Source organism: Panthera uncia, chromosome C2, assembly GCF_023721935.1.
Source record: "Panthera uncia isolate 11264 chromosome C2, Puncia_PCG_1.0, whole genome shotgun sequence".
Lineage (NCBI taxonomy): Eukaryota > Metazoa > Chordata > Mammalia > Carnivora > Felidae > Panthera > Panthera uncia.
Genome location: NC_064810.1, coordinates 71,200,853 through 71,216,534, shown reverse-complemented (window position 1 = coordinate 71,216,534; position 15,682 = coordinate 71,200,853). Strand labels below are relative to the sequence as shown.

At 36.0% G+C, this 15,682-nt stretch overlaps 1 protein-coding gene and 1 long non-coding RNA gene across 10 annotated transcripts in view; both read left to right on the top strand.

Moving 5' to 3' along the window:
* DLG1 (discs large MAGUK scaffold protein 1) overlaps window positions 1–15,682 on the top strand; it is a 268,993-nt gene that overhangs the window by 198,509 nt on the left and 54,802 nt on the right. For all 9 annotated transcript variants that reach the window (XM_049628362.1, XM_049628367.1, XM_049628366.1 and 6 more), the window contains one exon: window positions 2,300–2,402. In XM_049628362.1, the coding sequence (XP_049484319.1) occupies window positions 2,300–2,402 (103 nt within the window). The remainder of the gene's footprint in view (window positions 1–2,299; window positions 2,403–15,682) is intronic.
* LOC125921056 (uncharacterized) lies at window positions 8,023–12,815 on the top strand. Its single transcript, XR_007457288.1, has 2 exons — window positions 8,023–8,091; window positions 8,335–12,815. It is a non-coding gene; the product is annotated as an uncharacterized LOC125921056 (long non-coding RNA).

Sequence of the window (15,682 nt, the reverse complement as noted above, 5' to 3'; positions counted from 1 at the left end):
TTTTCTACAACTATCTATGAAAATTTCTCTTCCTTTAAATTTCTTCCCTAGTTTATTTTTTAGGGAATTAGGAGTTAGTTATACTTTATGCTCAGACTAGGTCTATTTAGGGGTGCCTGATTGGCTCAGTTTATTAAGTGCCAGACTCTTGATTTCAGCTCATGTCGTGATCTCACTGTTCATGAGATCAAGCCCCACATCAGGCTCTGGGCTGACAGTGTGGAGACTGCTTGGTCCCTCTCTCTCTGCCACTCCCCTGTTCGTGCTCTCTCTCTCTCAAAAAAACATTTTTTTAAAAAAAAGCAGAACTACTTATATATTGTAGACTTTTTAATAGTCTTTAGCTAGAGATAATCTCTAATAAAACCACATTATGTTACATTTTTTTAGATTCAGATTTTTTTGGATCTTCATTTTCATTCAAGAACTACTAGGTATTTTCCCAAAGAATACAAAAATACTAATTCAAAGGAATATATGCATCCCAGTGTTTATAGCAGCATTATCTACAGTAGCCAAATATGGAAACAGTCCAAATGTCCATCAACTGATGAATGGATAAAGAAGATGTAGTGTGTGTATACACACACACACACACACACACACACACACACACACGAGAATATTACTCAGCCATAAAAAAAGAATGAAATCTTGCCATTGCAACAACATAGCTCTATATGGAGCTGGAGAGTATTATGCTAAATGAAATAAGTCTGAGAAAGAAAAATATCATTTGTCTCATTTGTGGAAGTTAAGAAACAAATGAGCTAAGGGAAAGAGAGAGGCAAACCATGAAACAGTAACTATGGAGAACTCTCTGGTTACCAAGAGGGGAGGTGGCTGGGGGAATGGGTTAAATAGGTGATGGGGATTAAGGAGTGCCCTTGTAATGAGCACCAGGTGTTGTATGTAAGTGTTGAATCACTAAATTGTACAACTAAAACTAATATTACACTGTATGCTAAGTGGAATTTAAATTACAACTTAAAAAAAAAAGTGGGTAGCTCAGTTGGTTGTCTGTCCAACTCTTGATTTCAGCTTGGGTCATGATCCCTGGGTCGTGGGATCGAACCCTGTGTCAGGCTCTGCACTGAGCAGGGAACCTGATTAAAATTCTCCCTCTGCCCCTCTCCCCCACTCAAATGCTCACTCACTCCCTCTCTCTTTCTCAAAATAAAAAATAAAAATATATGTGTTTGTTTTAACTTAGCTGCATAATGACATCCTTTATACATAATATCAAATATCAGGTCTTTACATGGTTAAAATGTTTTTTTATATAAATTTTATAATCCTAAGAATTTCTGGGCTTATAGTCATTTTTTCCAAAATTGGTATGTGAGCTTTAACAGGTTTGAGATTTGATGTCAACAAAACAGGCTTTCATATAAAAATTGCATGACAGTTCTTCTTCCTTTCCAGAAATATTTGATCAAGGTTTCAAGCATTACTATAGTCTATTTATTGCTGGTTCTTGGTGGGGTGGGGAGACAACTTAAGTATTTAAAGCTATTGTCATTTAAATATAATGCTTCCCTGAATGTCCATTTAATTTTTGCTTATAGTGGGAAAGGTATAGGCTCTTAAGATAGTGTGCTTGCAGCATATACTAGGTATCAGCAGCCTTTCAGAAATAAGAATTAAGTTGCTTATTCTTGAGTGGAATTGATCACCTCAGTAATTATTTTGGCCAGGGAAGGGCCCTGCGTACAAAACATTGTTCAAACAAATGCCTTGTTCATTTGATAACGTTTTCTCTCTTTAAATGTCAGCCCTTGAAATCTGAGCAATTTTAACACTTTTAAACACTTGCCTTTCTGTTACTCCAAAAGAACAGAGGCTTAGTTTGGGGAAGGAGGGAAGAAAATTGAAATTGAAATGAGTAATAGGAGTAAAAATATGGCAGGAGTTGAAATGAACGTCCCTCTCATCGCTTGAGTTACTAGTGAAATGAACTATACAAAATAATGACACTTGTTGATATTTCAGGTTATCAAATTAAGGTATGTTTCCCAAAGGATTGGTGAACAACTTCCCAGAAAACTTGGGGAAAATTTTGGTTTTGCTCACTTGACGTTAAGCAGAGTATTTTTAGTGAGTAAAATTGTTTTCATTGATAGTAACATTCTGTTGAAATATATGATGTATTTTAGTAACTCGGAACAAGAAAATACTTTAATGATAAAGTAATTGCAAATTATTTTTTTTAACTGTGCCTACTCAAAGAACAGGCTATTGTGGTTTCTAATCAGTATGCATAATTTCTTTCAAATTTAAAATTCAATTTGATTTACAGGTAAACAGTGTTGACCTCAGAACTGCCAGCCATGAGCAGGCAGCAGCCGCTTTGAAAAATGCTGGCCAAGCTGTCACGATTGTTGCACAATATCGGCCTGAAGGTAGTAAAATTCTTGCTGTGTTTATTGTTTATTTCAGTTTTTAGAATTCTTCCTCTTACTGTTTAACTTTCCAAGCTTAACTTTTTTATGTTTTGGTCTCTTTTATTAATCTAGTGTTTGTTTAGTCTGAACCAAATTTACTATCCAGGTCAAAGTGTTTTCAATAGGATATAGTAGTTTTATCTTCCAATTCCTTTGAGTATTTCATCATTATTTGGATTAATTGCCATGTGTTTATTATTTTTTTTAATCTGTCCTCAAACCAAATACATACCTTTACTAACTCAGGGATCCCAAAGGATCGTAAAAACTATATGCAATGATAGTAGCATTGCCAAAAAAAATTGGTCATCCCAATTTTTTCTGACTTTTGAAATTATATTTGTTAATATCAAGATTTAAGATACATTTTTAATAGTCTTTATTGGTGTTTAAAATAAATGGAAAAAATACAAGTTTGAAATGTAATGTGTTTCTAGATAGTGAAGTATCATGGACATGACCTGACTGAGTTCCTAGGGGAAGAAGGTGGTAATGGAAAATTTGAGGTCATGCCATATTTAAACGTGTAAGACTCTAGTGTACATCAGCATAACCACTTCTCCAGTAGAACCTCAGTGGAATTTAAAAAGCTTAAATACCCTGAAGGATATATAGCATACTGGTTAATGTTCATAAACAACAAGGTAAAGAAGGAAACAATGATGGAATTTATTTTTGTAACAAAACCTAATTTATTTATTTTATTTTATTTTTTTACTTGGTCAAAGTAGCATGTAGAGCTTTCCTTGCTATTTCATAGTACGTCCAGTTGTAAATCTTGGCATTTTAGGTCCAGTAAATGAACAGAGGTAAATTCATTTACATAAGGGATAAACTCCAAATAAATTCACATTAACCAAACAGACTAATATATGAAGTCAGAATGCCAGTGTTTTAATGTTTATTTATTTATTGAGAGAGAGAGAATGCTTGCAAACAGGGGAAGGATCAAAAGAGAAGGAGAGAGGGAATCCTAAGCAGCCTCCACACTGTCAGTGCAGAGCCCAATTCAGGGCCTGATTTCACAAACTGTGAGATCATGACCTGAGCTGATATCAACAGTCTGATGCTCAACTAACTTAGCCACTCAGGTGCCCCAAATGCCAATTTATTAATTCAGTGAGAAACAAAACCACCAGTGGGATTACGCATGCTTTTATCTTCTGACCAGCACATTCTTGCCCTGTAGGTATACTATATATACCTATGTAGGCCAAGTTATCAGTATTTACTAAGATACTGGTTTCTTAGTATTATAGAAAGTCTCTCACTTATATGTTCCTAAGGAATATAGACTATTTAGGTATGATTAAAGATAAGTCAATATCTGACCTCCCAAGAAAACGCACAAAAGCCAACAAGGAAAATAAAACATACACACACTTACACCCACACAACTCCACCTCACATTAAGCAAAACTAAGATGACTGATACAAGACCTAGACAACATAACATAGTCAAAGCCTTGCTTACTCAGCTTCAGATCTGCACAGAAGAGGAGAAGAGTAAAAACATGGAATGTTGAGAATTCTCAGTGGTGGCAGAACTTAGAATATGACCGAAAGTTGGTGAGGGCTTCTTTTTGTGGTATAAAAACATCATCTTTTATTTTTGACAAGCCTCATGGGAATTCAGGGAACATGCTAAAAAATAGAAGTCATCTTTGATGTGGTTTAGTTTAGGGAATTAGTATTTGGATAAAGGAATCTGTCTTGATAGCCTCAGATAATGTGACAATCTTTTGGTTTTAAAGGCCATGAAGATAACCTGTGCTTCCATCCCCCCTGCACTCCCAAGCTTTCTGGTTCACCCAAATAGCTTGTCCAGCAAATTCCAATTCATTCTGTAATAAGTAGGAAAAAAGTATGGCCTGGCATTCATACAAAGATATTGATAAGAAGAGATGGAAACAAACAGCAAACTTAGCAACAGATAAAAGTTACTCTCTCTCTCTCACACACACACACACACACACACAATATTGGCATAAATCAGCTGAAAACTTGATATTAATGTTTTTAACAATCCATGCATCCATTTCTTTGAAAGACCACTAAATACAGGTGTAAGAACTGTAAGGGAAAATGGCTTCACAACCCAAAGAGATTGATTTTGAGATAGCAGAACCCAGGAAAGAAGAAGAAAGCAAACAGTTTTTAAATTGAACCCAAAGACACAGACAGTGCAGAAAATTCAATAGAAGACATAGAAAATATAATAGGAAAAATAAAATGAAACAGAATTTTAAGAGATTAGAGAGAAAATATTAGCAATGGAAGACAGGCAAGTATATATACCTAACATATACAAATTAGACTTTCTTTAAAAATTTTTTTAGGGGCACCTGGGTGGCTCAGTCGGTTGGGTGTCCGACTTCAGCTCAGGTCATGATCTCGCAGCTTGTGAGTTCGGGCCCCGTGTCAGGGTCTGTGCTGACAGCTCAGAGCCTGGGAGCTGCTTTGGATTCTGTGTCTCCCTCTCTCTTTGCCCCTACCCTGCTCACACTCTGTCTTTCTCTCTCTCTCAAAAACAAATAATAAAACATTAAAAAATTTTTTTAATTAAAAAAAAAGTTTTTTAAAGAAGAGAATAAATGTTTGAAATTATACATTCAAGAAAACTTTACTGAATTAAAAAGAAGTGAATATTTCTATTAAAAGGATACAACAAGATAGAAAATTGAATGCTTAAAAATTCAGACATATTCTAGTTAATGTTTATCAAGAAAGAATATTCTGAGACCCAGGTAAAAATACTGAGTTATATTTAATGAGGAGTTAAAAATTGATAGAAGGAAGAACTGCTGTAATACTTGGTAAGCATAGACCAGAACAAGGATAGTTAACTCTACCATTTTTGTATTTAGCTGCTTTTAACAAGTGTAATGTACATCTCTGTGTAATGTACATCTCTGTGCACTAGATACACTTGCCACTGATGGCAAGGTGGGAAAGGTGGGCTGCCATTTTCCTAGAATAGTTATTGAATGGGTCTCAAATTGCCCTTTGAGATTATCTTTTCTGGGCTTATACTGTGTTTCTCTTCTTTCTTGTTCTTTTTTGTGATTTCTGTACTTCTATATGAACCTTTCTGATTAATACTTTTTCTTTAGTTGTATTCAAATTTTAAACTGTTCTCTTGATGGAACCATTTTTTTTATCAAGGAGAATTTGCATTCTACTTTGATTGTTCAAATAGCTATTATTTAGTAGCTATCTTATTTAGTAGTAATCTGTTTCCAGATTACTCTTATATATGTATTTTTTTTCCAAATGTTCCTGAGCACCAAACATATTATAGATCCTATTTGATATCACAAGCTGTATTTCTCCATAGTGTTTGCATCTGAGCATGTCTGAAACAATTATTTTACTGTTGAAGTAAATGACACCTCCATTGATTCTTAAGCCAGAAGCCTGAGTCATTCTTGACCACCCTCCCCTTTCTCAATCTCTGTATCACAGTCACTTCCCTAACCAAAGCCACCATCATCTCTTACCTAAACTATTCTAATAGCCTCTAACAAGAATACTTCTTGCTTGATTTTCTCCAATCTGTTCTCTGTTCATCAAGCAAAATTATCTTTTTAAATACAAAGATTGCATTGTGTCCTTTCCCATTTAAAACATTTTTCATTAAACTCTGAATAAAATCTAAACCCTTTGATAGGACCTGTAAGGAAGGCCCTGTGTGATTGAGCACAGCACAACATATGTGATCACCGTATGCCCTCTACTCCCTCCTTTGCTCCTTAGACTCTAACCATACCAGCCTTCTTTCAGACCCTTTGTTGCATCATATACTATCCTAATTCTCTGCTCATTCTGTTCTTGCTTATTCTTTTTCTTTACTCTTTGTGTGGCTAGCTCTTTCTCATGATTGCATATCTCCTAGCACTGTGATAGTTTTTTTTCTTTATAACACTGAACACAGTTTATATGTTTATTTAGGTGCCTGTGTGTTTATTATTTATTTAAACCTTCCTCTAGAGCCTTATGAAATATGTAGCTATATTCCTACATACAGATGATGAAATAGGCTCAGATAACAAAGCTACTAATAGCTAGAATTCAGTCCCAGATCCTATTACCTTCAAAATCTAGGTACTTTTCACTGGGAATATTTTAATGAGTGCCCAGTCTGGCAATGTTGATGTCTTTTACCATGGCTATGTTACCGTTGCCTAATAAAAACAAGGTAAGTACCAAAAAACACAGAAGACAGACTTTGCCTCAGGAATTCAAAAGGAAGTACGTTGCCTGGCATGAGAAAAGATACCATTGAGTAGGATTGGGGCTTAACTGGCAACCGAAAGAATGGATAGGATGTAGATGGGCAGAGAGAAGAAATGACTTGGTAGGTTAAAAAAAAGAAGGAAAGAAAGAAAGAAGAGGGCAAAAAAAAAAAAAAAAAACCAGAAGACCAAAAATAGGAGAGTTAAAATTTAAAATCATGTTTTGGGTATTTTGAAAACACCTGACCTCCTTGTTGTATTGCTACTTACCTTGTTTATAAGGCAATATGTTTTGCTTTAATTATTTTTTTAACAAATGTATTTTTGTTATACAGCACTTTAAAAAAAAAACAAACATATTCCACATCATCAGTGTGTAACTGCTTTGAGGGCCAAGGACATAAGTTGAAAGCTCAGATTTTGTTTCTCAATGAACTGGCCATTTTAAGAAGTATAGAAGGAATCACCTGACACTGATAATCAGTCATCTTTCTGCAGTTAGTATCTTCCTTTATTAATGATGAATCTTATGGGGTTCTCTGCTTCATTGATAATCTGACGTACATATATACATACAAACAGACAAAGAGCAAAGAGGTAAGCTTTTGCTAGGAGTAAGTTTTTATCTTTCAGGATCTATAGCTCTAATCAAACTTGGGCACTGGATGCTAGTTTTTGACTTTGTATTCAGAAATTACAAAATTTTAATAGTTCCTCATCCATATAGTTCAAGAACTTCCTATAGGTTGGGTAATAGAATATAATAGAAAAAATTGTGTGCTGGTTATGGTACTAACCATGTTACATTAACTTCTTTTATTCCCATAAAACCCTATAAAATAGGCACTGTTATCTCCATTTGACATTACAGGTGAGTAAAGAAAGGCACAAAAAATTTAAGTAGTTTGCCAATTATACAGCTATTAAGTGGTTAAGATTTCTTCTAGCTCTCTTTTTAGAAGAGGAAAAACTTGCTAACCTTTCAGTGGCTGGGGCCTGTAACTTAAACTAGTAAAAGATAGACTCACAAGAGAAAAGGGTTTATATTATATGCATATGAGGAGCCAACAAAAGAAGTAGGACTCATTAATAACTTATATACCTAACTTCCTATGGGAAAAAGGGTGGAGAGAAAAACTTTCTATGGAAAAAATAAATAGGGTTCTTCAGGAAAGGCCAATGGGCTTTTAGGAAAAAGTTTGTGATCATGTTTGCTATATACATATGAATAGTCTTTCCATCTCAAAGCCATAATACTCCCCAGGAGAGGGGATTTATGAAAGTCTTATTTCCTGAAAGTTGCTGCTTTTGGTCAGATAAGGGAAGCTCTGAGAAGGTTCCCACCCCCCCCCCCCCCGCCGGCCTTTGTTGAATGTTGAATCTGCAGTGTCTTCAGTTTAAAATAATCTGAGGTTCGGGGCGCCTGGGTGGCGCAGTCGGTTAAGCGTCTGACTTCAGCCAGGTCACGATCTCGCGGTCCGTGAGTTCGAGCCCCGCGTCAGGCTCTGGGCTGATGGCTCAGAGCCTGGAGCCTGTTTCCGATTCTGTGTCTCCCTCTCTCTCTGCCCCTCCCCCGTTCATGCTCTGTCTCTCTCTGTCCCAAAAATAAATTAAAAAAAAAAAGTTGAAAAAAAAAAAAATTAAAATAATCTGAGGTTCCAAGTGGGTCTCCACATCCTGAAAAGCCCTGATCTCAATAATTTTATCTCATTGTTCCTCAAGCACACTTTATCAACTTTCAGACCTTAAATTTATATTTTTGGTTCAAAAAATATTGATTATATTGCAAACTGCTGTACTATAAAGGAATGGAGATAAAAGAAAAAGAATTAAACCTAGATTAAACTTACTTTCTCTTTCCCATTGTTTGTCTTAAATTTGTGATTTTTTTCTTTACACAAGAAAAAAAATTCCTTGAAGTTTGTATTCTTATTCCGAAGTTTGTTTTTTTTTTTTAATGTTTATTACTTATTTTTGAGAGAGGGAGAGACAGAGTGCAAGCTAGGGAGGAGCAGAGAGAGAGAGGGAGACACAGAATCCAAAGCAGGCTCCAGGCTCTGAGCTGTCAGCACAGAGCCCGATGTGAGGCTCGAACTCACAGACCAGGAGATCACAACCTGAGCCGAAGCCGGACGCTCAACCGACTGAGCCACCCAGGCGCCCCTCTTATTCCTAAGTTTTAAGTGACTAAACTGAAATCTAGAAAAGTTGAAACATTTGGTCAGAGCCACCGAACTTGTCTGAGTTCCAGAGCTTTAATTTAAATCCCAGTTGCAGAGGTGGAGTTTAACCCCAGTCTCCTCATTTTATTTCTTTTATTTCTTGTAACAACCAAGGAGAAGAGAGGTAGAGACTAAATGGAGAGATTGTATTGGACTAGTGGCATTTCTTTGCAGACAAGCATTTGTCATCTCTCATAGTGACTTTCTGTAGTAGGTTACTAATTAAGATTTGTTTTAGTCTCTTTCCTTCCTACATCTTTCTCCCCTTTCTTACTACTTAACCAACCTGCCTTCTTACTCAGAACATTTTCCTTTTTCTTCTCTAAACCAGTCATATCTGTTCTCTAAGATTTATTGCTCTCAGATGTTAAGTTCTACATTTAATTAATATATTTCATTAGAGTATAAATGAATTTTATTCTTTATAGTTAGGATTGTAGGTTTCAGAGAGATTGGGGGAGGTACAGTTTATCCCCAGTCTCTTCCCCTCCCTCCTTCCATCTTTTCAATTCTAGTGAGGCCAAAACAAGGATTAAAAGTTGAAAAAGGGAATAAAATGCAGAAAATCAGCTACTAAACATGTTCTCTCCTCTTACAAGAACACACATATTATTTAACTTATGACCAGCAGTTCAGAGACTCCCTAAATATATTTCATGACAAGTTTGGAATTTCTGAAATGCTGAATGGAGAAAACTTTCTGTATAACATTTCAGCTCTCTCCCAGTGGTACCTTTCCTGGAATGAGTTGTGATGTGATTTCTAGGAGAGGGATGTAAATGACTTAACTGAAAAAGAAATTAAACTCTCCCCTCAAAATAAAGTCTAAGAAAATATATATAGGATGGGTATATAGTGAAAATTGATAGATCTAAAAATATGAGTTGATTGGAACAGACAGGAAAAAGAGGAATCTTAGCTAGGTAAAGAAATGGGAGGTTTAAAGGAAAAGTAAACAAAGTATTGAAGTATGTTCTGAACTGACAGATGGTTAGGAGGAATTGTTTGTTAATAGTAAGTAAAGACCATAAATATGAAAATCTGAATAGAGTAAACATAGTAAATGAGGCACAAATTTAAGAAACTAACAATAATTGACTTAGTTCTCCAGTATCTTAAATGTTGACTGTCTGAGACTTTAACTGCTTTATAGTAACTTAGTTACCTCTTGGGAAAGAGTATTCTTCTTTACTATAAAAAATAATGTGTTCTTTTTACCGAATTTTTTTAAATTTCTAAATGTATAACGTTTTAAATCACTAGGACTTCCATTGATTTGGCTGGCAAAATCACTGAAGACAACTAATAATGCTACATGAAATATAATGAATATTTTATTAGAGACATCATAGAGCTGTTAAGGCAGTAAAGAATTATCAAAAAGTGAATGAAAACTAGGAACTCAGCTGAAGAAGCACAGACATTACTTTTGTATAAGAGCTGTGATGTAATGACCTACAAGAGCCAATTGTTGAATTTTCAGGAATTTTGCAAAGTAGTTGTTAAGCACAGCCATTATTAAACATAAAATTATGGGACTCCTGGCTGGCTCAGTCAGTGGAGCATGGGACTCTTGATCTCAGGACTGTAAGTTTGAGCCCCATGTTAGGTGTAGAGATTTTAAAAAATAAAATGTTTAAAATAAATAAATGAATAAATGTACAGATAAGATATATTTAAAAGATTAAAATATTAAAAACAAGAGTAATAAATATCAAAAACTCAAAACTTCCTAATAATTTTCTAGGACAACCGCTAAAATAATATATTGATAGAGTAGTGGGACAAATAGAAAATTAAAAATAAGATAGCAGATTTAAAGTGAAATTGCCCAGAACAATCCCCCCTTACCAGAAAAAAAAAATTATGATAGCAAAACCAAAATTTAACAAAACTAGACCTTTAACAAAACTAGATGAAAAGGTATCCCATGAACCCCAAAATACAAGCAAGTATAAACAACTTCTCAAGAACTATGAGACCCTGTAATACCAACATCTGTACAAGGGGAAGCCGCACAAGAAGCCCAAGAGCTAATGAATACTAACTAGAAAATGCAGTGGCCAATATAAGAACAGCACCTGCAACTGTAAGGGGTTTTTGCACAATCTGCATGTTAAGCTCAGGGGATCTGCAGTAAGGTATGAAGGAGATGGAACAGTCTGTGCCCTCTGATACAACTAACCAGTGTTACCTCCATTTCAGTTCAAAGCCACAGAGCAAAGGAAAACTACTGAGAATAAAATCCAAATTGAGTAGGATAGGATAATAGGGCCAAAGGAAATAGAAGGTCCAGACAAGTAGGGGGAAAGTAAACCACCAGGAGATCTCACAGTGTAGGAGATCATGTCTTTGAACACTTGACAGAAACAACAAAAGAGGGAGCTCCAGAGCTGTGAAGATAGAAAAGCTATCCTGACCCAATAGTCTTATCTGAAGTTCAGGGAAACTAATTTCACATAAAAGTGAACAGGGGCACCTGGGTGGCTCAGTCAGTTAAGCATCCATCTTTGGTTCAGGTCATGATCTCACAGTCTGTGAATTCAAGCCCTGTGTCAGGCTCTGTGCTGACAGCTTGGAGCCTGGAGCCTGCTTCAGATTCTTTGTCTCCCTCTCTGTCTGACCCTCTCCCGCTCATTTTCTCTATCTCTCTCAAAAAATAAGCATTAAAAATTTTTTTAATGAACAACAGAAAAGGATCACTGTGGAATCCAATAGAAATCTATTTGGAAAATGAAAATAAGGATAAGAATAACATCTCCACAATGAAAGTATGCCAGAAAAACATGCCTATGAAATAAATGAAAAGTGTACCTTCATATTTCAAAACAAGTTAAAGAAAAAATATGGAATATAAGAAATAACATAAATGAATTGATAGAACTTAGAAAATTATTATAAATAAAGAAAAAAATTTTTTCAAAAGTTAAGTTTAACAAAGGAGCACGGTATTTCCTTAAAGCAAGTATGTAAAAAAGAGGACTTTTTCAAAAACCAAAAATAAGAGCTCTTTACCTTCCATATCCTGATCAACTTAGTTCTAAGGTGGTTATCTGTATTGCAGGGCTAGGGAGGTTGGAGACAGTTATGGTGACCCATTAGGACTTAATTATGAAGAGGGGGCTTCCACATAAGGGAGTGTCCTGGTGTGAGGAATCAGAGTCTGAGCAGATTAAGGAGGGTAACACACGGTACCGGTGAGTCAAGGAAATAGGTGGTAGTAGAGACAGAGGACTCCTTACATACAGAGAGATTGACCAAATGGATACATACATGCTAAGGTTAATGTTACCTATAATTTTCATTTTTAGAGTAGAATGTAATAAATATGGAAAGGGAGAAAACTAAAATGTAAACCCTATAATATTAGGTTAGAATTGGAGAAATTGGTCTAAACATAAGGTTTTTAATTTATATAAACATAGTTATAAATATGTATCTGTTTTACATATGGATATTAAATTTATATACAATTCTCTAGCTGTATCCACTGAGAGAGCCTGGGCCCAATAGCAGTGAGCACACCTAACACTTAGATCTTGGCCTCTAAATACTCTTCCCCACCAAAATTACCAAGGCTGTTTGGATTAATGGCTGTTTCCAGGTGTGGGGAAGGGAAAGTACTAGATTTTTCTGTAATATTCTGTGCTAGATGAAGGAAACGTGTCAAAAGGACAGAAAATCCAGTTTGAAAGGGTTCCCACTGGCTAAATTGAGAACAATTTGAGCATCAAATTGATGATGATAATACCAGCTTATACTGCACTGAATAAATTAGGAAATCACGAGTCAGGCTCTGCACTGAAAGCATGAAAAACCTACTTGGGAATCTCTCTCTGCCCCTCCCCCCACCGGGCACTCTGTCATGCACGCTCTTTCTCTCACAATAAATATTAAAAAAAAAAAGAACATAACATCTTTCCCGTGATATTCCTGCCAGATTTACATAACTGGAACCTAATCATGTGGAAACATCAGACAAACCTAAATTGAGAGACGTTCTATAAAATAATTGACCTGTAATGTTCAATAGTATCAAGACTACAAAGTCGAGGGAAGAAAACTGAGAGACTGTTGTGACTGAAGGATACTAAAAAGATATGACAACTCATGATTTCAGTCTAGATCTTTGATCCCTTTGCTATAAAGGGCATTACTGGGGAAACTCAAGTAGGGTGTGAGCATTCGATGGTAGTAATGTATTAATTTTACTTTGATTTTGATGGTTTTGTTGTTGTATAGGAAAATATATTTAGGGGTACCTGGGTGGCTCAGTCAGTTAAGTGTCTGACTCTTGATTTCAACTCAGGTCATGATCCCAGGGTCATGGGATTGAGCCCCACATAGGACACACAATGCCCCACGTTGAGCATGGAGCCTGCTTAAGATTCTGCTCTCTCTCTGCCCCTCTCCTCCCTCACACTTTCTCTAGAATAAATATATATATGTGTGTGTGTGTATATATGTGTATTTATATATTTGTAGTTTATTTACTTACTATTTATTTATAGAAAATATTCAACGGTGGTGCGACATCAAGGTAGCAAGTTACTCTCAAATGGTTCAGGAAAAACAGTTGGGGATTGCTTCAATCTTTGGAAAATATGTTAATAAAAAAAGAAACAGAATAAAAAAGGATTTGAGAATGACAGATAAAGTAGACAAAGAATATTCAGCATACATGTGGGAGTCTCATAGGAAAAAAACAAAACAATGCGTATAGAACATATTAAAAATACATAAACAAAACTTTTCTAAAATTAAAAAACTCAAAATATATATCAGAAAGACATTCTGTTTACCTAAGATTATAACTAGCACTGAGAAATATTCTCACAAAATTACTGGACTTAAAATTATTAAGATCAAGGGGCGCCTGGGTGGCTCAGTCGGTTGAGCGGCCGACTTCGGCTCAGGTCATGATCTCACCGTCCGTGAGTTCAAGCCCCGCGTCGGGCTCTGTGCTGACAGCTCGGAGCCTGGAGCCTGTTTCAGATTCTGTGTCTCCCTCTCTCTGACCCTCCCCCATTCATGCTCTGTCTCTCTCTGTCTCAAAAATAAATAAACGTTAAAAAAAAAAAGTTTTAAAAAAAATTATTAAGATCAAAAGAAAAATACACACAGACACACCCTCCCCACCCCCAGCAAGCCCCTCAGCCTCTCTGCTCTCCCTTGCCTGGCTCCGTTCCCCTGTGACCCCTCCCACCCCCCCACTCCCAAGACTGGTCTGACCTGTTCCATCTATTCAGAAAGACATTGAAACTGAAAACAAATTGAGAACAAACCAAAAAGTTGTATGGCAGTTTTAACTATCACTCATTTTTTTTTTAATGTTTGTTTATTTTTGAGAGAGCATGACAGGGGGACAGAGGATCCAAAGCCACCTCTGCACTGATAAAAGTAAGCCCGTTATGGGGATTGAGTGAGTTTGTGAGTGAGTTGTGAGATCATGACCTGAGCTGAAGTTGGATGCTTAACCAACTGAGCCACCCAGGTGCCCCTCTATCACTCATTTTTAACTTCATAAATAAATGATAACAAAAACCTCAAAAAATAAAAGAAAAAGGGGCACCTGGGTGGCTCAGTCAGTTAAATGCCTGACTCTTGATTTTGGCTCAGGTCATGATCCCATGGTTTGTGGATTTGAACCCTGCTTTGGACTCCCTGCTGACAGAGAAACCTGCATGGGATTCTCTCCCTCTCTGCCCCTTCCCTGCTCCTGCACACACACTCCCTCTTTCTCTCTCAAAATAAATTAACTTAGGGGTGCCTGGGTGGCTCAGTCAGTTAAGCATCTGACTTCGGCTCAGGTCATGATCTCAAGGTTCATGAATTCAAGCCCCGCATCGGGCTCTGTGCTGACAGCTCAGAGCCTGGAGCCTGCTTTGGATTCTGTGTCTCCTTCTGTCTGTGTTCCTCCCCTACTTGTACTCTCTTCCTCTCTCTCTCAAAAATAAATAAAGATTAAAAAAACTTTTTTTGATTAAAAAAAATTAGAAAAGAAAAAGAAAAATTCACTTGAATTCCAGGCCAAAGGAAAAACATTGCTCTTTAAATGAAAGAAAATGAGGTAGTCATTAGAACTTCATTAGCAATGGTTTAAAGGAGACAGTGGAGTCAACATTTTCAGAGAATCAATGAAAGAAACTGAATCAAATAGACTTTCACATATAAAGGCTGCAGTCAAATGTATCAACAACAGATTGGTATTCTGATGATACTGTTCATATAAACACTCTGAGAAGAGAGAACAAAGTTCAGACACCCAAAATGATGGGAGAGATACTGACATAAAGACTGATGGTAGCAATTAATTGCAATTAGTTAAGATAGTTGTAAGGGGAGAGTGTATAATATGAAAAGACTGTATGCTCTGACAATTTGGATAAAGTATAATTATTAGAAAATGGGGAGTTTGAAGATGCTATGAAAATAGAATAAGCTTTGTGATCACTTTAAAGTTTTTAACTGGACATAAAAGGATAATATTTCACTTTGGCTCTGAAGTGATTGCTCATGGTGGAGGGGGCAAAAGCCAAACAAAAGGTTATCATTAGAACAAAAGAATAAACCGTACTAATTTTATATTTATATATTTATTTTTGAAAGTATATAAAACTTATTCTTTGTTTTAGGAATTTCATATGTATTTTTAAATTTAGGAAGGCTTGTCCTTGGTGTGTGGGTGTGTATGACCAAATAAAATAGACTGCACAGAGGAAGTGTGTTCCTGTTACTGTTGCTTCATAACTACAAAGCTTAGTGGATTGAAACAATAACC